At 43.7% G+C, this 23,168-nt stretch overlaps 1 protein-coding gene across 3 annotated transcripts in view; it reads right to left on the bottom strand.

Moving 5' to 3' along the window:
• Positions 1-23,168, bottom strand: part of SEMA6A (semaphorin 6A) — a 128,308-nt gene that overhangs the window by 47,041 nt on the left and 58,099 nt on the right. For all 3 annotated transcript variants that reach the window (XM_068979765.1, XM_068979766.1, XM_068979767.1), the window contains exons 2-7: positions 15,811-15,948; positions 13,186-13,303; positions 8,377-8,437; positions 7,337-7,399; positions 6,525-6,626; positions 469-559 (exon numbers count right to left, since the gene is read on the bottom strand). In XM_068979765.1, the coding sequence (XP_068835866.1) occupies positions 469-559; positions 6,525-6,626; positions 7,337-7,399; positions 8,377-8,437; positions 13,186-13,303; positions 15,811-15,910 (535 nt within the window). In that variant the 5' untranslated portion in view covers positions 15,911-15,948. The remainder of the gene's footprint in view (positions 1-468; positions 560-6,524; positions 6,627-7,336; positions 7,400-8,376; positions 8,438-13,185; positions 13,304-15,810; positions 15,949-23,168) is intronic.

The raw sequence follows: 23,168 nt of genomic DNA, 5'->3' as shown, positions 1-23,168 counted from the left end.
TCCTAAAGGAATCTACCCTGAGTATTCATTGGAAGGACTGATGCTCAAGCTGAAGCTCTAATACTTTCCCACTTGATGTGAAGAGCCAACTCATTGGAAATGACCCCGATGCTGGGAAAGATTGAAGGCAGGAGGAAAAGGGGATGACAGAGGATGAGATGGTTGGATGGCATCACTGACTCAATGGACATGAGTTTGAGCAAACTCCAGGAGATAGTGAAGGACAGGGAAGCCTGGTGTGTTGCAGTCCATAGGTTCGCAAAGAGTCGGACACAACTGAGTGACCGAACAACAACAAAAAAACAAAAGTACAATTTCCATATGATTTCCAATGGAAAAGGCATGCTTAGTTACAGTAGTCACCAGAGAATCAAAGTACAACTGTGACTCTGCAAATCCTGCAGGGCCACAGGCTGAGCCCACGAAAACAAAGGCAATGAGGAGAAATCAGGAAATCAGGTCATTTACCTGCAAACAGTGCAATATTGGCATGTTTGGCATCGTAAGGGCACCTGGCCATTCCGCTAAATTCATCACCCACAGGTTCCAAAGTATCCATCTAAATGAAATAATAGGACTAAATTAGGAACAACAACCGACAGATAATAACAGCAACTAATATTTACAGAGCACTTAATTTTTTGAGCAATTTATATGCCTGGTGCAAATAATAGTCAAATACCCTCTAAGGTTAAGTCTTTTGGTTTCAGATGGGGAAGCTGACGTTGAGAGAGATTAAGTCATTTGACCAAGATTCTGTAGCTAGGAGAGTCAGAAGAATCAGTCATGTCTGCTTGACTCAGAACCATGACAATAAAGAGATTCCCATATCCTCCTGGAATGCTAGAGAAATAAGCATCTTTCTCCTTGGAAAAGGGATTTCTGAGGTATTCACCAGGAAAACATATTCCCCCATCCCCTAGAATTATCTGCTAAGTCATGAACTCTACAGAGAATGACCTCAGTTTTTGTTTTGTTTTGCCAGAGGAGTCTTGCCTTTGTGGGTTAAATTCTAGGAGAAGACTCTGGAATTCTTTCTCAGGTTACCTGCGAGAATAGTATGGCATCAGCAAGCATGAACAAAAACACAGATGCAAGCAGAGCTCAGGTGGCCTTTGCACCTACTTCAGAAACATGTCTGATCTTCAGATTACGTAGATGAGAAAGAGTGGCCCAGAAGCTGAGAGGCTCCCATGGGCCCCAGATATGAGCAGTGTGGTTGTAACTTGACTCCCATCTCCTCCTGCCCAACCCAGGCTTGTTCCTGTACCCTAGAGGTTATTACTAGCCTGCCTCTTTGGTCATCTGAGTATGTTTAGAAAAAGAAAAAGGAAAACTAACTCTCTCTTAAAAAGGCAGATTGCATATGAAAACTTGGGATTTCTTGCATCTTTTGAACATGTGGGTAAGTCAATTCCGGCCCTTCTTAGCCAAGGGGCAGCAAGCTATAGTTGAGTAATGGCCACCCCTGCCATTTTCTTCAGATCGGCATATAGTCTCTTAACACCAAGACCCCTTTACCCACAGATTGTATTGACATGCTGCTTGCTTCACTCTTACAAGTTACCTGCCTGGCTCATAGGCATTTGCAGGTGAGGCAAAGCCTTACTAGCTGTTCAACAAATTCATTTCCCTTTCCTCCATATCACACTAAACTACATTTCCCATCCTCCCTTGCAGTCAGGTGTGATCACATGACTGAGCTCTGGCCAATGGGGTGTGAGTATAAGGCTCTGCCCCACCTCTAGGTCTTGCCCCTGAAAACCTCCCCAGATCCTCCACTCTTGTTCTCTTTCCACACTCTTCCCTTCTCTTTCCATCTTCTTCACTGGATCCTAGAGAGGATCCAGTGGAGAATTCCAAGATCCTAGGAGATCGCAAGAGATGGCAGACATATAAGCAGGACAGAGCCGGCTTTCTGAATAACCTCTCAGAATAGAAACTCACTGACTGACCCACACTTGACTGTGATGTGAGCAGGAAATGAACCTCTGTTGATCAGCCAACTGTCAGTGCTTGGCCCATCTAGACCAATAATTCAGGGGTTCCTCCCACTCTCCCTTCCTGACACCATGAGAGCTTCCTAGCATTTAAGTCTCGGCATCACAGAGACCAAACAGTGATATCTTCCACAGTGCTAATGTTCTGACTCCTCTGTATTTCAGTCTTCTTGATGGTTTTAGGGTGTTTTGTTTATCATCTGGCAGTGGCACGGTTTGACTCCATGTATGAAAACGGAAAGAAGACAAACCCAAGACAGCACTGAGGAAGGATCTGTGAAATGCTCTTTAGCATTAAAATCGAAGTGCCTGAATCAAGGAGCCTGGAGTCGCTGCCCAGGAGGAAAGAGTGAGATCCTTACTGAGCAGTCGCTAGTATAGTCCAATCATTTGTGCCCTTTGCCCTCAACCCACAGAAACTTTTCAAGGATAGGACAGGCCTTTTCTATGTGCAACCACTTTGGGATCTCCCCCATCAAAGCCATAATGCTTGTTTAAACTGTGGCTGAGAATCACATAAAGCAGTTGTGTTAGAAATACATTTTTAGGAGAAAGATGTTCAAGTCAGACACCCTTTAAAGCAAATGTACTCTTCCCCGGCACATTTTTATGAAAGTCTTTTCCTAGTATTTTATCCCAACAAGAGCTTCTTGTTTAACTGCGACAGACTTTGCAGTCTGTGACAAGTATTCAGAGCGATACCCGCTATACAGTGATGCAACAGAAATGCTGTTATCCCAAGCAGTTGCACGCTGTAATCCTGCCCATGGGGAAACAATAATATACGAGGGGGATATATTTTTTAAAATGTACCTACTTCTAAAAGAGTGGCCACAGCTATAGCTAGTCATGGATGGGAAGCAATGAGGAATTAATGTATTGGTTTGTGAACTTGGAAAGTCCAGAGACAAGACAATGCCATGGTGAAATCCTCTTTCCCTGAAGTAAGAACTAATCCTTGTAGCAGTCATCAAATCTGAGACTTAACAACAGCCCCTGGGAAATTAAATCACCGTGGGGTAGAGATAATTATACTAAGAACCAGCCTGACTTGTGCAGAAGTTCAAGAGGTTTAGAAAACAGGAGGGAAAAGGTATGGAGTGTAGTTGTAGATTTATAATGGACAGCCTTCAGAATTCTTCCCTGGATAATCTTATTTGGGGCTCTAATCTCTCTAATATATTCAGCTTACTTCTGTTATAAAACTTGTGGAAGTCAGGGCACGGTGCAGAAGCAGAGACCAAAATTTTGTCACTTTCCTGCTTCAAAGTAGTTTCACTTGATGCTTCTGAACTCTGTGATTTGGGTCTTTCAGTGGAAGACTGGCTATTGTTTTTGGTCCTGATCTGGTGATTAAAAAGCACTTATGAGATAGGCTGTCCATTTTCTCTGAAACCAAATACATTATGTCCCATGTCCTCGGGAAAGTCCCAGTCTGCCCGGAGAGTCTGAAAACACTTTTCTGAGCAATGCCAAGAGTTCTCACTGCCATTCTCCATGCTAGGTATATCCTGTCGTTCCTGAGAGGCCCTGGGGTCCTGGAACATGTCTCAGCAGGTGTGGCTAGAACAAGGGGGAGGTGAAGGCACCTCTTAGAGGTGGAGCACCCTGGGGAATGAAACACGTGCGGGAAGAAGGAGCTGGATCCCTTGCAGGCTGGGTAACACAGTGCCAAGGAAACCTGTAATTTGTCATAGGAGATAGGTCTCCAGCTAGGGAATTCGTTCGGATTTGTTCAAAGCATTCATCTTAATGAGTCCTAAACAATGACACACAGGGATGGAATATTAAGTGGCAGAATTAAAGTCAGAGCTCCAGTATACCGTTACTGGCTGAATGTTTGACTTGACGGGCTGCCTCTTAGCACCTGAATTAGCTCCTGTCATTATGTGAAATTTTAATATCTAGTGATAGTATTTTTTTGCATTGTTGTTCAGTCCTGTGTCCAACTTTGTGACCCCATGGACTGCAGAATGCTAGGCTTCCCTGTCTTTCACCATCTCCTGGAGTTTGCCCAAACTCATGTTCATTGAGTCGGTGATGCCATCCAACCATCTCATCCTCTGCTTCCCTCAGATGGTAAAGAATCTGCTTGCAAAGCAGGAGACCCGGGTTCGATCCCTGGGTTGGGAAGATCTGCTGGAGAAGGGAATGGCTGCCTACTCCAGTATTCTTGCCTGGAGAATTCCATGGACAGAGGAGCCTGGTGGGCTACAGTCCATGAAGTTGCAAAGAGTCAGACACAACTGAGTGACTAACACTTTCACATTTTGGGCATTCGTTTAGACTTATAAAAATGCCACGTTGGAAATATCATGTATCTTGATTAGTAAATTTTATAAAAAAATCATTTACTTATGTATTGGCTCTGGTGGGTCCTATTGCTGCAAGTGGGCTTTCTCCATTTACTAAGAGCCAGCGGGAGGGGGTAGTCTCCAGTTGCGGTGTGCACTTCTCGCTGCAGCGGCTTCTCCTATTACGACTCATGGCCTCAGCAGTTGTACACAGTTGCTCTGTAGCGTGTGGGATCTTCCCGCACCAGGGACTGAGCCCATGCCGCTTGGATTGCAAGGCAGATTCCTCGCCACTGCCGCCCAGGAAGCCCCATTACTGAATTGTTTTTGGTGTGCCCTCGCATGTTGCTCCTGATTGGAGTGCTTCCCTTGCCTCACCCTAATGCTGGCCCTGCCGGTGCCCATTTCCAAACATACGTGGAAGATGAGCATGAGGGTAAAATAGATTCTCCCTCTGTCTGTGCCAAGGCAAAGTCTTTTAAAACTGTCCAACTCAGGCTGGTGAGCCCTCTGGTCCTGACAGCTGCCCATCATTTCTTTTCTCATCCCTAAGGTTTTACTTTATGCGGGTGAAACCAAAATCTAGACATCCCTGTGTCTCTCCCTAAATCAAGGCTGAGCCGTCCATCTTTTTGTTGGAGCTCTCTATTCATGTCCTGTAGGCATTGCCATCTGTGGTGCCAGGCACACTCAGCATATGCAAAATGGAACCCCCCATGTTCTCACCACCCCACCGCTCTTCTGTCCTCCCTGTCCACATTGATGGCCGCCCCATCCACCCAACCAGGAGATGGTCTCACAGTAGTTCTTAACTCCTCTCTCTCTTTATCCTGTGCTTCTTATTAATTAGTAAATCCTTTTTTTTTTTTTAAATAGAAGGATAATTGCCTTACAGTGCTGTGTTGGTTTCTGCCGTACAACAACAACATAAATCCTCCTGGTTTTGGCCACTTCAGTATCTCCTGAATCTCTTCTCTTCCCTTCATCCCTGGGGCCACCTACCTCTGCAGACTCTTGTTGACTGTCACCTGTCACTTCAAGGTCCAACACTTTGGCACCAAATGAAGTTTCTCAAGCTCAGTAGACAGTTTCTTACTCCAGGCCTTTGTTCATGCTGTTCCCCTACGTGGAATGCCCCGCTGCCTTCATTTGGTTACTTCTTCTTTAAGACTGAGGTTAGGCATTATCTCATTCACTATTTACCCCACAAAAAATGAACTGAACACCTGTTTGGAGACACTATGTCAGGTTCTGGGCAATCACAGATGCTCGGGTCTCTCCTGGGCTGGGGTGTTCATGTTCCATATGTCCTGACAACAGGAGGGAGCACTCGAAGAGAGGGGTTGTCCACCTCCTTGACTGCTTGTCTCAGGCTGAAGTAAGCACTTTTCTGCGATGCTTCCATCATGCTCTGTATTATGCCACCATGGCAGCAAACCCATGGGCTGAAGTTTTCTTCTCCCTGAGTTTTCTTAGTGTCTGGCTTCACTAAGAATGGACGCCTCCTATCTGTCTTTACAGTGTCAGTTCCTAGTCATGGGAGCACGTATTTGCTGAACAAGAGGCTACTGCCGGAAGAGGGACAAGGAAAGGTAAACATGTAGGGTCAAGACCTCAGGTCATTTTTACCTCCACTCCTGCAGCGACACCATTATCAGATGAACTAACTTGATTTATTAATGCTGCAAGGGTTAATCTTTTTCCCCTTTGCATGAAGGCCAAGATAAGTCAGACCATGGTCAAGTAAGCCGAGTTCTGAATGGAATTAAATTCCTTTGTTCTTGAAAATCTTACCTAGAGGAATGTCTACAGGTTCCAATGGCATGCTTTTGAGATCCCTTTTAAAATAGAAATCGTTCACAGTGTAAGTGTGTTTTTGTGCTCAGAGAGGAGATGGTGGGATGGGAGGGAAAAGGAGAAAGGGAGAGAGAGGAAACCCACATGGTCTATGGGGTACACTGGCTGACATTCTGAACAATAGAGAATAGGGTCTTAACAGAAACATACTTTGCCGGGTCGGCTCTTTAAAGCCACGTCAGTCAATCCTGAACAAACAGGAAGCTTAGAAGCCTGCTGAGGATCGGTCATGTGGAGCACTACATTAAGTGGAACGAGCAAGAGGAACCCAGGCGGTGTTGAATTAACCCTCTTAGGTGACTGCGGGCACAATCACAGTAAATTATGAAATACCTCCGGGCTGTGTGGTTCCAACAGACAAAACATCATTTACCTTATAGTTTCTGCAGGAAGGGTTGAAGGCATTAGTTCCACAGACGAACAAAGTCTCATCATTTTTCTTCAGCAGAACTTTAATAAAGTTGTGACACTCATCCTGAAAAACAGTTCAAACTTTTGGGTGTCCAGCTCAGGGTAGAAACCCATTCAACCATGGGCCATGATGTGCTGAGAGCCAGGTGAAAATGCAGGGGCTGGGGCGTTCTCCTGGGAAAGTCCCGGCTCCTCCTTGTGTTTTTACCCCCAAGATGATGCTGACAGTAACAACTGCTTTTCAACAGTAAATAAGAACAGGAGGTGTGTGTTTGTGCCACCAAAGGAAAGCAAGCCAGGACATAGCAGCACCCCGTCACATTAGTTTTAATGCCAGAGGCTCCAGAGTCCCTTGATACACGAGGTCTGCCGCTGGAGTGTGTTTTTATGCTGCTCTATGGCGGGAGGCGCAGACCCCTTGTGTCTGCGGCAGCCTTTCTGGGCTCTCCTGCAGACTTTCTGAGGGCTATGGACCACGAGGCAGGCTCCCGGCAAGTGTACTCAGAAGACTCAGCACAAGCCAGTTTGGGGTCCAAAGTCCCTGGTGCCCCCTAAATAGTTCATGATGCAGCCCTTGCAGCTGTCATACTGTTTCATCACATTAAAAGCAAACTGTTTTTTGCAAATTAAAGCCTTCAATAAGTTGACGGAAGAAGCAATTACTGGGGGAAAAGGGACTAGTGTGAGCCATTCCACATCACGGTCTGCGGCTGGAGATAACAGTCAAGAACTTAACCCAAAGTGGCAGCTGCAGAAGAAATGAAAATTGCCTACCTTATGTTTTCCCTTCATTCTGCATGTGTCTACATCAGCCTGTCTAGATTTCCATGTCAGTTTCTGCAGGGATCAAGAAAGAAATCAATTAGAGCCCAGACGCTGTTGCATTTGATTTTAGAAGTAAGAGTTCCCTGGGGGAGACTAGAAGCTGAACATATATTTATTGAAAGCTTTCCACACCCTTTCTCCGTGATTAACTCACCATAACAACAAAAGATTAGAAATGGAAGTGTTCATTTAATTTTGAACCCCTATCTATTCATTAGACTATGAAATGATCTTCTCTTTGAGAAAAAGATGAAGGAGAAAGGAAAGAAGAATAAACAACAGTGTGGAAATTTCACATAAAATATCCGCATTAACTTGCTAAATTATGCTCATTTTGATAAAATACATGTCGTTGCCCTTTCCTTTCACTTGATAAATCAGTTTCCATAAAGCAGGCCTTTTCCTTAAAATATGGAAGTCATTTTCTTAAACATAAAGGGGACATTCACCTTAGGTGGACAAAGATTTAATTCAGGTTACACTCCTTCACATAAATTCATGTGCTGAAGGGATCATCTACTTCTGGGGCAGACTTTATTAACTTAAAATACCTCCATGTGGAGTTATAAGAAAGCGTTGGTTATATTTTATATCTGTCTGAAATGGATAATGATCAAATTCCTGAACCACAACAGTGAAGTCAAACTTAATATTGCAAGATATGGAAACATAACAGTGAAACACTTGTGGGACAAAAGTTTACGTATGGAAACTGATCTTTTCCTGGACAAATATCCAATATTGTATCCAACGAATTTAGGAATTACCTACAATTCCAATGTGTTTATGTGCATGTAATTGATGCATAAAATATGAAGTACATAACCATTTCATATTAAGCCCTAACTCATCTCCAAATTAAAATTTCATAAAATGTTCCCAATTATTCTAAGCCATGTCATCTCAGGCAATGCATTTACAATACATATTCTCTCCAAGAACCATCCTAAGATCCTTCATTTCTGAAAGAAGGTTTCAAAACTACTTACTTTGCTACAATAAATTTCTTCTGTGTGTGAGGTGTCTATGTCAACAGTATAAATATGGTCCCTATAAACAAAGAAGAATTAAGACAATGTTAGACGCAAGAGTCAAGCCAGTGCGTTTTCTCCTGAATGAGTCCGTGTCTCATTCAAGGCAGAGAAATCCACATCCATGTTATTAAAAACAAGATCAGAGGGCAAGAAGAAGGGGAGGGTTCAGCTTCTAAGAGATGCTTCAGGAACACATTCAGCACCTTCAGACAAATCATGGGATCTTGCCACCTTTTATGAAAACTTTCCAGTAGTCTCTCGCATCCCGTAACAGTAACATCTGTATGTACGTCCGTAGTTTAGGTGGGAGATGTCTGAAAGTTAAACAGGCTTCCAAACTAGCACACAGATGAGCTCACATGCCCTCTCACTTGGCATTCAACATGCTAGAGTTGTTCATCAAGAGAGCTAACAAAAAGCTAATGTCTGTCTCCATCACTTTTTCGAAAACATATTTTCAGCTTTACCTTTGATGATTTGATTGACAAGACTGAAGACGATAAAGGTAAAATTATTTCCAGAAGCCACTCTTTTACACACAGTGATGGTCAATTAAGGTTAAGATGTACTTGAGCTAAAGTTTACATTTCTTGCTTCTGTTCACCTTCCTGTTTTGCTGAGAACTTGGTTGTCTTTATGATTCGCTGCCAATCTCCCCTTGGAAGGGGAGAAACAGAATGAGCAGCTCAGGTGTGGGGCTATATTTAAACATCCCCTTCTGTGTGAGCTGAGTACAAGGGCGTTTTTGTCTGGAATTCAGAAGAAAGAAAAGAAAAGCGCTACATTCAACTGAGGAGATGGGGGGCTAGTGAGGGAAAGCAAAACAGCTCATTTTCCCTTGAAATAACATTGACTTTTTCTAAAATGCAGGAAGTCCTGGGGCTGGAAAATTACCCACAGCTTTAAAGCAAGACCTCAAGGCTCCCGTGCAGACTTTCAGGGCCCCTCATTACTTAAAAGAAAGGGAAAGGGGAGAAGGGAAGAAAGAAAAAAGAAAGGAATTATCTGCTGTCAGGGTTTACTTCCATTTTTCCCCCCAGTTCTTTGGAAATCTGTTTGCTACTACTTTTAGGGAAAGAACAACAGCGAAAAACAGAAATAAAAACAGGCTTTCTCCTATGAAAATAAAAGGAGGGGGTAAGGCAGTTGGCCTGTAAAATTCCCTTGCCCTTGTGTGTGTGTGTGAGTGTGTGTGTGTGTGTGTGTAAGAGTGGTGAGGGGGAGAGAGAGCCTGTTTTGTAAACTGCTGAATTGGAAAGTTCTTCAGACTCCAGTAGGGTGCCAGGACTGCTCTGCCCTTTAATTCCGAGGCAGTTTTACGGCATTCCTTTATTGCTTGTTTGACTTTATTGGCGGTGCTGTGGGTCAGGTTCATTATTGGAGTGGAATTGCCTATTACTTTGGTATCAGCTTTGAGATGACTCGAGATTTTTTCTGGCCCTGCCTCTCCTCAAAACTTTTAAGTAGGAGCTGAACGTATGAACTGTAAATTAACATCTGATTAATATGCACTGGCAATTCCTCAGAAAGCTCTTGATTGCCACTTCCCCCCCAGCCCTTTGGCATGGCCTGTTTATGTTAATTAGCAGTTCAGAGATTAAACAACAAAAAAAGAATTTACAAAATGGATAATAATAAAGCAGAACTGAAAAGGGGCATTGCTCATCAGGCTTCACTCAGTCCCTGGGTTCTGGTTGGGGACATGGCTTCTGATAGCTGACACCCATTGTCTAGAAGAACCGGGGACCCTTTTAAAAATCAAAATTCTATGAATGAAATCTCCCTTGGACAGTGGCAATATTTTTCAGTCTCCAAGAGATCACATTGCCCAACACACAGAACGATGCATTATGCTAAACCACATATCAAGGGTCAAGGGTTTTTCCCCAGCACCGTGTGTGCACCCCGGGTTTGTACACTGCTCTTACTTGAACACAAACTGACTCAATCCTAGGACTTCCTCTTCCCCTCTCTGGTGAGCACCACTGAACTATGTTGGCATGACTTGAGTCTGGGGAAAGATTTCACTTTAAATCATGTTAGTGGCTGCCTGGGAACGTGGATCTCTTGGGGCTCTGTTGGGAAATGTGAAATTAAAGAGAGAGGAGAGACCCTAAATATGCAAACCGCAGAAATCATTTAGGAATTTTTCCAGGGGTGCGTACTCCAGGGAAGTGACTGCACAAAGTGAAAACCAACATGTCAGTACTAGGCTGTTACAGATTTGACTTTTAACCAAGGTCAAGATTTGACCTTTAACCAAAGATGAGTCTGTCTTATCGTGTTACAAAGTGAATCTGTTTCTCCTTTTTTCCTTCTTCCCTTTCTCCTTTTCTTGGGGTCAGGAGTTAGGATGAAACAGTCTTGGTTGTAACAAGGTGTAATATTGGTCACCTTGAAGTCTGCACAGCACCTTGTTCCTAACTCTGGTGCCCCCTGGACTGTTTTACAGCCAAGTTAAAGTCATCAGGTAGTCGGTTATGTTTCTTTTCCCCTAAAGACTGGGTTGCAAAGTGAACAATTCATAGAAGAGTCTTGAGTCAGCCTATTTCTCACAGATATAATGTTTAATCATTTGTTTTGACCAGCCTTTAGCTAACTGGGTACAAATGTAATCTTCCATCCCTGTTACATATAGGAAACTGAAAATGGTATTTAAGAGGGAGCTAATACTTTCCAGTGGTCATGTATGGATGTGAGAGTTGGACTGTGAAGAAAGCTGAGCGCTGAAGAATTGATGCTTTTGAACTGTGGTTTTGGAGAAGACTCTTGACAGTCCCTTGGACTGCAAGGAGATCCAACCAGTCCATCCTAAAGGAGATCAGTCCTGGGTGTTCTTTGGAAGGAATGATGCTGAAGCTGAAACTCCAATACTTTGGCCACCTCATGCGAAGAGTTGACTCACTGGAAAAGACTCTGTTGCTGGGAGAGATTGGGGGCAGGAGGAGAAGGGGACAACAGAGGATGAGATGGCTGGATGGCATCACCAACTCGATGGACATGAGTTTGGGTGAACTCTGGGAGTTGGTGATGGACAGGGAGGCCTGGCATGCTGCAATTCATGGGGTCGCAAAGAGTCGGACACGACTGAGCGACTGAACTGAACTGAATACTCTCCCAGAGAGGTGGCTACTGGGGACTCATTGGAATGTTTTTAATGAATACCCACAGTGGCTACTGTTCTTGGGGAAAAGCTATTAGCAGGTTATTACCAGGACAAGTAGGCCTTCTATGGCTCAGTAGGCTGCAGAGCACAGAGAGTAGTGACCTAGACTCTAGAGAAAGACTATTCCAGTTCAAATCCTGCCTGTGTCATTCTGACCCAGTCATTCCACCTTTGTGTACCTTGGTTTCCTCCTGGTATACACGGGGATGAAAATAGCTCTAACTCAAAGGGGTTGTTCTTTTTTTGGCCCCAGGATTGAATGAATTAACATTTATAAAGAACTTACAACCATATTTGCAATTTATATAGCACATACAAGAAGTATGTACTCAGTGTTTGTGAAGTAGAATTTTTAGAAAGTGCTTTGGCATTGCTCCCTGGGACCAAAATGTAGGGTACTCGTAGGATATTTTAATCTAGCCAGTGGTTTTTTTTTTTTAACTTGACATTGTATAGCTTGTATTTTCAGAACATCTAAGTGCTTTGAAGGAACCAGCACTGTTGTTATTTACTTTACTTGTGTGCACAGCCAGACAGGTACTAAAAACATAATCTTTATTTTTCCTTCCCAGTGTAAAACTATTCATCAGTCTAGACCCAGGTTATACCACAGTGGACCCCACAAGATAGTGCTCCTTGTTGCTGTTTATTTAGAAATATTTTGAATAAGCCACAACCCCTGTCCCCAATGGCAGATCATGTATTTTTAGAATCCCAGGGGACACCATTAAGAAATTCTACTCTAGTGTCTTATTTAACAGAGGACACTGAACAGCCAGAGAAGTTGTGGTCCAGGTAAGTTTAGAGTTGAAACAAAACCTAAATCCATATGAACCCTGTCTGGGTAGTATTCTTGCCAGGCTATTTATCCTTAAGTCATGGTCTGTTTGAATAACATTTCTCCAGTGGATGAGTATTTTCTGAACTAGATTCCTATCAAAAACTTCTACGGGGTGGCTGCTGCCATTCTGCTAAAGTAATATTATATACTATATATTATCTGCAAAAATACAGGTTTAACATACACCCACCCACACACACATTCAACTTAATTTGATGCATGTTGACACGTTCAACTTAATTTAGCAAGTATCAAGGAGAGAACACTTTACCCTATGCTTGAGTAAATATCTGTGTATACTGTATGTGTGTATATATACATATATATGTATATATACACAATGTTCAAGATAAACAGTGGATTATTTGAGTTTAAACTCCAAAATATGCAATTATTTCTATCCAAATCCACACCATCAAGTTAAAAGGACACAGGAAATCTTAAAAGAATGGTTGCTTGACAAATGAAAGTAGCCTTTAAGTGAAGTAACACTCTCTTTGGGAATGCCACGATCTTTACTATGAGGCAGAGTGTGGACATTTAGGTATTAGGACCGTTGGATGCTCCCAGGGCAAACATGGGGAAAGGGGGCTCACCTGGCGGCAATCCAGGGACGGGGGAGCCTGGTGGGCTGCCGTCTATGGGGTCACACAGAGTCGGACATGACTGAAGTGACTTAGCTTAGCTTAGAGTGTGGACATTTAGGTATTAGGACCATTGGATGTGCCAAAGGCAAACATGGGGAAAGGGGGCTCACCTGGCGGCAATGTAGAGGGTTCTGTTCATGATCACGATCATCTGGATGTCCAGCCTGTGCCTCTGCGTGGTGTTCCGTCCTGGCTTGTGACCCACAAACACCGGATACTGTTTTGTATCTGTGAAAAGAGGACATGGGGCAAGAGAGGGAAGAGGAAATCAAGCCAAGAATTGACAGCGCCGGGGCGGGCGGAAGTGGGTGGCCGCCGAACAAAACCATTTTGAAGTCCAACCATGCCACCGTTTTCCATTTCCACGCAGGTCTGTTATTTTAGGAAATGTTGTGATAGAAAAGTGCTCTTTAAGGATAATTGAGTTACAGTTTCATTTCCTGATGCTAATAAGCCTGGGCTTAGGTTTCTGAGTGTCACTCTTTCTGACTTGTCCCTCTTTCTGGGGGGGGTGGGGATTAAACTTGCCAGTGAACCCTTTACATGAAGGTGCTCTTTTCTTCCCCAGTTTTCTTTTCATCTCCTTTAGAGTGCTAAGCCTGAGGGGCAGTCTGCCAAAGATCTTGTCTCCGGACAAAACTATTTCAAAGCAGCCTTCCCATCAATCACCGCAAAGGCAATGTGGTCTGGAGGCAAGAGCCCTCGTCCAGGAGCCAGAAGGAAAATACAGTCTCCACAGGCGTCCAGCTGGAATAATCTACTATTGAAGGCAGCTCCGCTAGGTCGGCTGGCATTCTAGGAACTGTGGGAAGTTCACTCTCAAGTTAAGCAATTGGCTAATCTCATAGAAATGGAGACTTTGACAGGACAGGGTCAAACTGAGTGTAGCCAGTCGGGTGATCTGGAATTTTCCCTGACCTGCAGAGTCAGCGAGCGTATTTCTCCTTTTCTGCAGTTCTCCTCAGTGGAGAATAGGCAATTTGTAATAATACCTGACCTTTGGAAATACCTACATCTCAAAAATCTCTCTGCCTTTAAACCTATGATCTCCAGAGCACTGGCGGTCCTTCAGAGAAACTAAGGGGGGGAAAAAGATGAGTCACATTTAAGAGGCAGTTGTTTTGAGGGGTGAGAGGTATAAGTAATGACTCAAAATCCATTCATAGATTAATGCTCTGACCCACACACCTTAAACCGCTGTAGCCTCTGACTTTGACTCACTCTTAGAGCATCAGTATATCTTACTCACAACCATGCTTGGTATGGGATTATCTTGTACTTTCCCTTCCACTGCTCTGAAATTTTATCCACCCATTCATCAAGGAAGTTGCTAAAACAATTAATTCCTGTCTCTGTCCTGTCAAAGATTTGAGTGTCCACTGAAGTATGGTTTTCAGCAGCATATTTGGGGTCTCTTTCTTCATTTTTTTTCCTGGGGTCTCTTCTGCACAGGGCCACCGAAGATAGAATACTTATCTCAAATGGAGATAAACGCTTATTAAGGTTTAGTACCTTGAGTTAGGTGGAGGAAGGAAATGGCAAGCCACTCCAGTGTTCTTGCCTAGAGAATCCCCATGAACAGAGGAGCCTGGTGGGCTACAGTCCACGGGATCACAAAAGAGCTGGACATGACTGAGGCGACTTGGCATGCACACACGCCACTTCAAGAATGATGATTTCAAGCTACACAGTTTGGTCCTTAGTCATACCCTAACTTTTGTTCTTAATTAGAGGTGTAAAGCCTTGCCACCTCACCTTCATGTAAAATTACTTCTTTTTACAACCTAGACCTTCCGGCAGAAAGCTGGATGGACGGCGTTAGTATCCTAATATTTCTGTCAAATACCTTTTTAATGGTTCATTCAATGTTTGAGGATAACCACTGTGAAGATAGATATTTGGGTAAAATGCTTTCCCCTTTACTGTGATAAAATATTTTATCTTTTGGAGAAAAGGGAAAAAAGTAGTTAATTGTCTATTTCATTCCACACGCAGGTAGAATTACCCTCTTTTGAGGAGTCACCTGACCTTTTCATCATGGTGCTTTCTACCCTCAATACTGAAGCAGAGATCAAAAAAAAGTTATGAACAGTTAAACTAGGTCCCCTGGGAACTCAGAAGCACTTTAAGTCTTGCAATGATATACTTCTGGGTCTAAACAGAAGTTAATTTTTGTCCCAGTCTTCTTTTCTGTTGTAACAATGCCTCTGTATTAGTTACCCTATGAAAATGGGCAGTCCTGGCAACACCCAGAAGACCATGATGTTCTCCCACAGCTGGTTTCTAGGCGTGATCACAGCCTCCTTGTAGTAACTGAGACTTCACTGGAGGTACTGAGGGATGTTTTAAATCCTCACACAAGTGTATCCCCGCAACCTTGTTTATTGGAGTCATAGAACAGTCATCCCACCAGTTTGACTAGACTTGAATTATCCACCTTCCCAGGTGGCAGTCCCTGGGTGGGGAAGATCCCCTGGAGGAGGGCACGGCGACCCACTCCAGTGTTCTTGCCTGGAGAATCCCATGGACAGAGGAGCCTGGAGGGCTACAGTCCATGGGATCGCAAAGAGTTGGACACGACTGAAGAGACTTAGCACGCCCCCATGCATGCCATCCACACAAGTTTAAGTGACTAACAAGTCTCTTCTATGAAATGTTTACTGTGTGAGCTTTGCTGGTTGACACAGGCACAAGTGCCCACAGAGGGAGAGAGTGAGAGAGAGGTGGATACTTACAGTTGCCATGCGAAATACTGATTGGCTCAGAATCTTCTGGGAAAGCAGCCCCAGCGCAGTGTAGCAGTGTGAAATATAGCAGCAAGGCTTCTGACCTCATAGTAGTTCAGCGGGGAGACTTGACTTCTCTACTTCACCCTGCCAAAGAGCAAAGAAGGGAGTTTTATTCTTTTCTTTTATTTTTTTGCAAGTCAGTTTTATTCCACTCCATAAAATCAAATGGCCTTGAAGATAAATTTTAGAGAAAGGGGCCTCTGTGTTCTATCTTTCTCATTGTGGATACACTCGTGATGGTATTTTGCAGAAGGAACCTGTGTCTTATCACCCATTGCACCCTCCTCCCTTATGCATAGGAGCCCTTTTGCAAAATTTCTCCCAAACCAGTGACTCAGAGTCTTGGTTCTTTTGCCCTGAGCCATCGTGAGGCCATTATGTGTGACTATCTCACAATCATGAAATGACGTTCTGAAAAAATGTGGATAATTGAGAATGCTTTTTTCCCCCCCTTTTAATGTAAACACATTTTTTTTTTTTTCCTTCTCAGCAGGTTTAGAGCAGCATGCCATCCCCAGACATGTTTTGTGTGGCCAGCCCAGGATCTTTCAGAATTTTGAAATAGTTCCCCAATATTGAAAAATTAGAAGGTTTCCACCCTTCTTTATAAAAATCAGAATATCTGACATACTGACCTAAATGACAGTTTCCTTCAAGCATTATGCTCTCAGCCACAAACACCACCACCCCACCTGACCCCCAACACCTGTACTGGCCCAGTTCAATGATTTCCATTACCCATTTGACCCCTTAGTTGAGATTTTCACTCCTGGTTATGTAATTCTACAGTAATTCTATAGTGACCTTAGACATAAATAAAATCACACAGTCTATGTTTAGAAAGAAAGAAATGGATCCTTTCCGACTCTGTGGAGAACGTTACAGGCAGCATCTGAATCCACATCCTGAATAGTATTGTGGACTTCGAAAAAACCCTATCTTTGTATATTTTAGTGTCAGATGCTGCCATGTGGTGAAATGGTAGTGAATAAAAATGCTAGATATACTGTTCTACCCATCTGCATTTTCTTAAAGATGCTCTTTATGTGTAGAAAAAAAATCTAAATCATTAGAAGTAGAAACACTCCCATGTGGGGCTGCTGGATACAGTGAGAGGAAAGTCGTAAGACAGAACATATTGCATAATTCTCAGGCATATTTCAAATGACTGCTGATCTATCAGGGAAATTAATGTGAAATGGGGGTATCTTTTTATCTTCGTAACGTCTTTGAAGTAGCCTGCCAAAGACTGTCTTTTTTGAACAAAGTTATTGCACAGTAGTCCATCAATCATTTAAGATTTGGGTGTAACATAGTCAAACTTAGCAACTTACATGTCTTTGACAGTTAATTTGGCAAACAAACTGCTAACTGACGCTTTCTGGAACACACTTAATATTAGATACCTGTGTGTCTCTTCTTCACACTCAAAAAAAGCATTAACAAGCCCCAAGTGTTGCATCGCAACTGATAATTTCACAGACACAGCTGGGTCTTAATCATTTGTTCAGTCGAAAAGTGCACATTAATTAATTTGCCTTACCTTGAAAATCAAAGAGGGAGAGAGGTTGAGAGAAAAGCCTAAGCCTTTCCATATCTCCATTGCTGATGTGTAGGTTAAAATTAAACTTTAACTAATTACTTGTTCACAGGGCAGTGCATTACCCAGAGATGCAAATGTGTATTTACAGACAGGTGAAAAGCACTGCTCTAGCCATTCATTCATTTGCCAGTTCTTCCTAATCTGGAGAATCTAAACCCAAAGGGAAGCTCTGAGATGCCCTGATTTGGCTTGTCAGGGCTTCTGTTCAGTATAACATTAAGGAGGAGAAATCAATCACAGGAGTAAGTAAAACATAAAGCAGACCCCAGTCAGAAAGTATTCGGGTAAGAGGAAGTGGCAACCTTTACCAAGGGCTCAAGAGCAATATCATAATATTGTACAGAAGCCTTCACCTCTGATAGGTTGCAGCACACCGCGGAAGAATAATGGAGACTCAACAACCGATTCTCGATCCTTTAGAAATCTTTAAGAATATCTGTATCCTTTTACAGATTAACTTTTCTTGACATGACAAAGGAGTCTGTATCCTCCCACAATTACATCCATCTTTGTACAGATGTCCTCCAGCTAATGAGACGAAGTCCCACTATTTTAATCTGTCTCCCAATTTTAATTTTTTCCATCTTAACAACTGCATGGATTGATGCAACACTCTCAAACACAGATGCTGGCAGGAAGAGCAACACATGAAGAGGAAATCTCTTATGCAATCCAATGGCTTTTTTTTTTCAATCCTTACATCTTGCCCCAATCATGGTTGAGATGGGTTATTTAAATATCTCCAGATTTACAGGAGGGCTCTATACCAGGAAAAATGTCTGTTTTATGTGTCTTCCTCTCATCATATCATCAGGTTTTCAACATGTACATCATATGGGTGAAAGTGTTCTGGCAGTCCCGGTTAATCTTGTCTAGTCCACGTGAATCTTTATAATTTTCTTCAGCTGAGGTTTTGATGTATCATTCCCTTCGTACACAACTTTGGGCTCTAACCCTTGTAAATAAGTAGACAATATATTTTCCTGTTGAAACAATGACTTTGTGGAGAGATCCCAATTCAATTACATTGTCATTTTCTATCCTGCTGAACACGGGCTGAGTCTCCCTGTTAAGACCACATAGCCCAGGAGAATAAAAACAAATAAGAACTTTCCACTGCTTTTCAACAGCTTGAGCTAGCTGAGGTGCTGCTATGGGGTTGTTTAAGTGATCTGGAAACTCTGTAAAGTGTAGCATGGGGTTTCCCAGGTGGCACAGTGGTAGAGCAGGAGACAAGGGTTTGATCCCTGAGTCAGGAAGATCCCCTGGAGAAGGAAATGGCAACCCACTCCAGTATGCCTTCCTGGGAGATGCCATGGACAGAGGAGCCTGGTGGGCTACAGTCCATGGGGTTGCAAGAGTCAGACACAACTGAGCAACTAAACAACAACATACAGCATATTTATAGGCATCTGTAGACTCTTGTTAGTGTCCCTCTCTGTGACTGTGCTTGTTTAGGCTGAAAATGACTTAGACTTGATCAGCTACCCAGAATATTAGCTCCTGGGAAGACTATTAATATGAGGATTCTAAACAAAAACATTTACTTCAAAAATAAGCTTATTATGCTTGAATTTTCCATCTACATCATCTCAGCCTTCCATTATTCTTAGCCAGAAGTGAAATGACCCCTGTAAAATATACCATCCCTAAAACATGATATTCCAACACTTTTCTAACCCACAAAATTCACTGGAAAACTGCCTTAAGAATAGGCAGACGAAGTTAATGGATATAAAAGACATTCTTAAGACAATGGTGGGAATGTTTCCACTGGGGGAGGGCTGGCCCCTCTCCCGTGGACAGCAGCCACGCAGCTCCAGAGTGCTGGCCTGGTGCAGTGTTGGCCCACAAATCCAGCTCTCTGGTTTCTTCTTTTCCTTAAGAAGCCAGAAATCTCAAGTTGTATGTTAAATCTCCTATTTTTTTTCTTCTAAATGTTGGCAACTAATTTAGTGTTTTTCTTCTCTGTGAGTCAGTTTGTCCAAATCCTACAAGTTTGTGAGCCCAAGTAGAATTTTCTGGGGCAGGATTTGGGGAGTAGTGGGTAGAGGATTGGAACTAGTATTGGGCAAAGTGTGAGCCATTCTCTGGCTGGGTGGGGTTATCATGGCACTTGTGGCACTCAGTCATGTAGCACTTGTGAAATTAACCTGATAATAAGCAAGATGTGACCACTCGTGATCTCATTCTTTGACTTCATAACCATTTCTGGTTCTTGTGACATCCCCTTCACTTCATGCTTTTACTGACACAATGACTTCTGTATGACAAGGGCGGGGGTGTAAATAGAAACCCCAGGTATTGTTGAGACATGCAAGTCAATGGGCATGGCTGTTTCTAAAGACCCAAGTGGGCTGTTCCACGTACTATCTATGTGTTCAGCTGTAGCATCATTGTACTTGGACTTGGCTGTATGGATACAGCTTGCATCTGATTTGTTACAACCATTCTTCCAGAATGTTGGTACCCAGTGAACATTTTAATAGTAAGTGGTAATATGAGAAAATAATTTTTCTGGAAACATGCAAATGCAAAATGCTCTTGATGAGAACTCAAGTGTAGCCTAGAAATGAAGAGGAAATGATGGTAGTAGCCCTTTATTTTTCCTGTGAGGAAAAGCATTTGCTAACGTTTCTTTTAAAAAGCGCATTTTCTACTAATGTCATAGGAAGTTTAAAAGGTAATCATTAGTTCACGCCATCGTTAATAGACAGAAGGTGTGACGCTGGGTAAGTGTCATAGCCTCGCTGACTCCTGCCTTCCTCGCCTGCACAGTGAAGGGATATGAAATATAATGGCCTATCCAAACTGCTCTGAGACTAGAGCAATTACAATTCTAGGTGGTTCTGCCAGTACGCGATGGTGATTTGACCCTGAACTGGAATGCTGCAAGGCCACGGACACCTTGTGGAGGTGTGGGGCTCGGATGGGAGGAGCAGGAGTCCAGGCAGAGTGGGCACTGGGGCTCCAGGCAGCGGGAGAGGCAGCTGGGCTCCGGGGGCGATTGTGCTGGCCCCGCTCTGAGATGACCACAGAGGTGGGAACAGAACAAACTCCACGCACCTAGCAGATGCTCTTTCCAAAGAGAATAGGGCTGGGTTTTTTCTGTATTCTTTCCTGAAAGTGAACGTCACTCAGTCACGTCCGACTCTTTGCGACCCCATGGACTATAGAGTCCATGGAATTCTCCAGGCCAGAATACTGGAGTGGGTAGCCTTTCCCTCCTCCAGAGGATCTTCCCGACCCAGGAATTGCACTGGGGTCTCCTGCATTGCAGGCGGATTCTTTACCAGCTGAGTTACCAGGGATGCCAGTATCCTTTCCTGGTTGCCCCTAAATTGCATATGGTTTGGAAACTCAAGGGGCCATATTTTGTCACTGGTTCTGTCTGTGGCAAACGGGAGGAATGCAACAGGCTGTCTTCAGCTTTGCTCACCGAGGACTGCAGTAGACAACACGCCAACTGTGGAAAGTTCCTCACGCTGGGGCAAAAGAACTGTGACGCTGCCTACTGTCAACATCAGGACAAAGTTCAAGGCCCATAGCTAGTTCTGACCTGGTTGACGAGATCGCTGTTGTTACTACTGAGTCACATTTGGAGTCTAGCCAGGTTTTACTCTAAGGATGGCATTTTCATGTTTACTGCCCAGCTTTCTGCCCTCTTCATCTTTGGCTTGAACATGACTATCTTGAAAAAATCTGAAGTGAAGCTGGCGTAAAGCTTTTCCTTGAAATGAAATGATGGCTAATAATATAGGGAGGCGGTGGGAGCAAAGGGCAGGAACACAGGACTTGAATGCCTTTGCTCTACTCATGAGTTGGGACCTCTGGAGAGAGGCTGAAGATCTCTGAGCTTCATCACGAAAGTGGCTAAAATCGCTTCTCAAGATTGTGAGGGAACGCACATAAAAACTGGTAGCCCTCCACAAACATCTGCTCATTTCTTCAGTTGAGATACTAAAAATTGCCTTTTAACAGCTTTTCTTGGGATTCTTTGAATTCCCAGATTAACAGCTGGAGTTCTATGTCTTCAGTGGGAGAAGCAGTTCTCTCTTCTTTCTCCTTCCCTCCATCACTCCCATCCTCCTTCCAGCCCTTAAGCTTCCTCTCTGGAGGGAGAGTCTGTCTCACATGACAGCTCACGTTGTGTGATTTAAAAAATGGGATCACAACACTCTCACAAGTGCAAAGGAAAACATTGGTGTGGACACTGGGGAAGGTGGGGCGGAAGTGAACGTTTACTGAGCACCTTCTATGTGTGACACACTTGTATGTTATTTTATTTAAATATCACAGCAAGCCAGAGAGACAGGCCATGTCCTCTCCATTGTGCAGACAGGGAAACTGAGGCTCACAAAGGATAAGTAACATGTCCAGTCAATATTTACAGCCCATCAGTAAAAAGGGAAAGCCAGGAAACCAAGCCAGGGCTCATGCATAGTGGCTGAGTCATGTCCGACTCTTCGTGACCCCGTAGCCTGCCAGGCTCCTCTGTCTGTGGGACTTTTCAGGCAAGAATACTGGAGTGGGCTGCCATTTCCTCCTCCAGGGCATCTCCCCCACCCAGGGATCAAACCTGTGTCTCTTGCATCTTCTTGCATTCTTTACCATTAGCACCACCTGGGTTGAGCCAGGGCTCTGTGATGCCAAAGTGGATGTCCTTCCTAGCATGTCAAAGAAAGGGGAACAGACGGAAGGTTGGAAAGAGAGAGAGGCTGGCATAAATGGAAACTGCACTTAATGATCACAGTTGGATATAGGTTGATACGTCTGTGCTTAGGTGGACAGAGTGGCTGAAAGTCCCTAATAGCTTCAGTAATAAAAAAAAAAAAATCAATAAAAGGAGTACCCAGTCGCTTGCAAAGGTGTAGGCATGCAAAGGCTCATTCTACTTTATGGCCTGGTGATTGCAGGCTGAAGGTGGTAGAAAGATTCAAATGCTTCTCGACCACAGTTTTAAGAGGTATAGATGAGCTCGTGACACCTCTGTGTTAAGTAGAACCACTTGCTTGCTGGCAGCCCCCTCAAGAGTGATGTTTTAAAATAAATACATCATGGAGAACATTGTCTGTGATGAAGGGTGAAAACAAAGCTGCCTGTTTCAGGAGCTGAGAGGATAAATAGATTTGGACACTCTTCAAGTCCAAGTAGGGAACCTCCGCTCAGAGAAAAGGTGGGGAGCAGCTGTCAGTGCAGAAAATCCAGTTTGCTGAATGTTGGAGATTGAAGGTTATTCCTGTACCAAGGTGACAGTTCAAGAATCAAAGAGTGTTTAAACAGCAGGTGTCCTTCCCTGGCCTGGGCCTCCCTCTTCCAAGGGATGCAGCGTGACAGGGATGGCCGCGGAAGAGCCCCTCCCACATGGAGGTAGGGACGACTGGGACCTGCTGGTCTGGTTGAAATGTCTACTGTACCCAGTCTTCACAGGTCATGTTGGCCACCTGCTGGGCGATGTTGCATGAAGATACAAGTTTTATGCACGTGAGAAAAACAGCTCTAGCCTTCAAGTAAAGCATCTGATCTTTTTCTCCTCCTCTTCTCAGCCATTAACAGAGACATAAAAGCTCCCGTGTCAGGGGAAAGGGAAGTGGCACAGACTGAACTTCAACACATTTTGAAGAAGGATGATGGCATTCAGTGGAGTGCAGTAATAAATATCGACTGTGTTTAATAAGTGTCCTATTTTAGATCTGAAACC

Source organism: Capricornis sumatraensis, chromosome 9, assembly GCF_032405125.1.
Source record: "Capricornis sumatraensis isolate serow.1 chromosome 9, serow.2, whole genome shotgun sequence".
NCBI lineage: Eukaryota > Metazoa > Chordata > Mammalia > Artiodactyla > Bovidae > Capricornis > Capricornis sumatraensis.
Note: the sequence above shows the minus strand (reverse complement) of the source record. Positions and strands in the feature narration are given on the sequence as shown.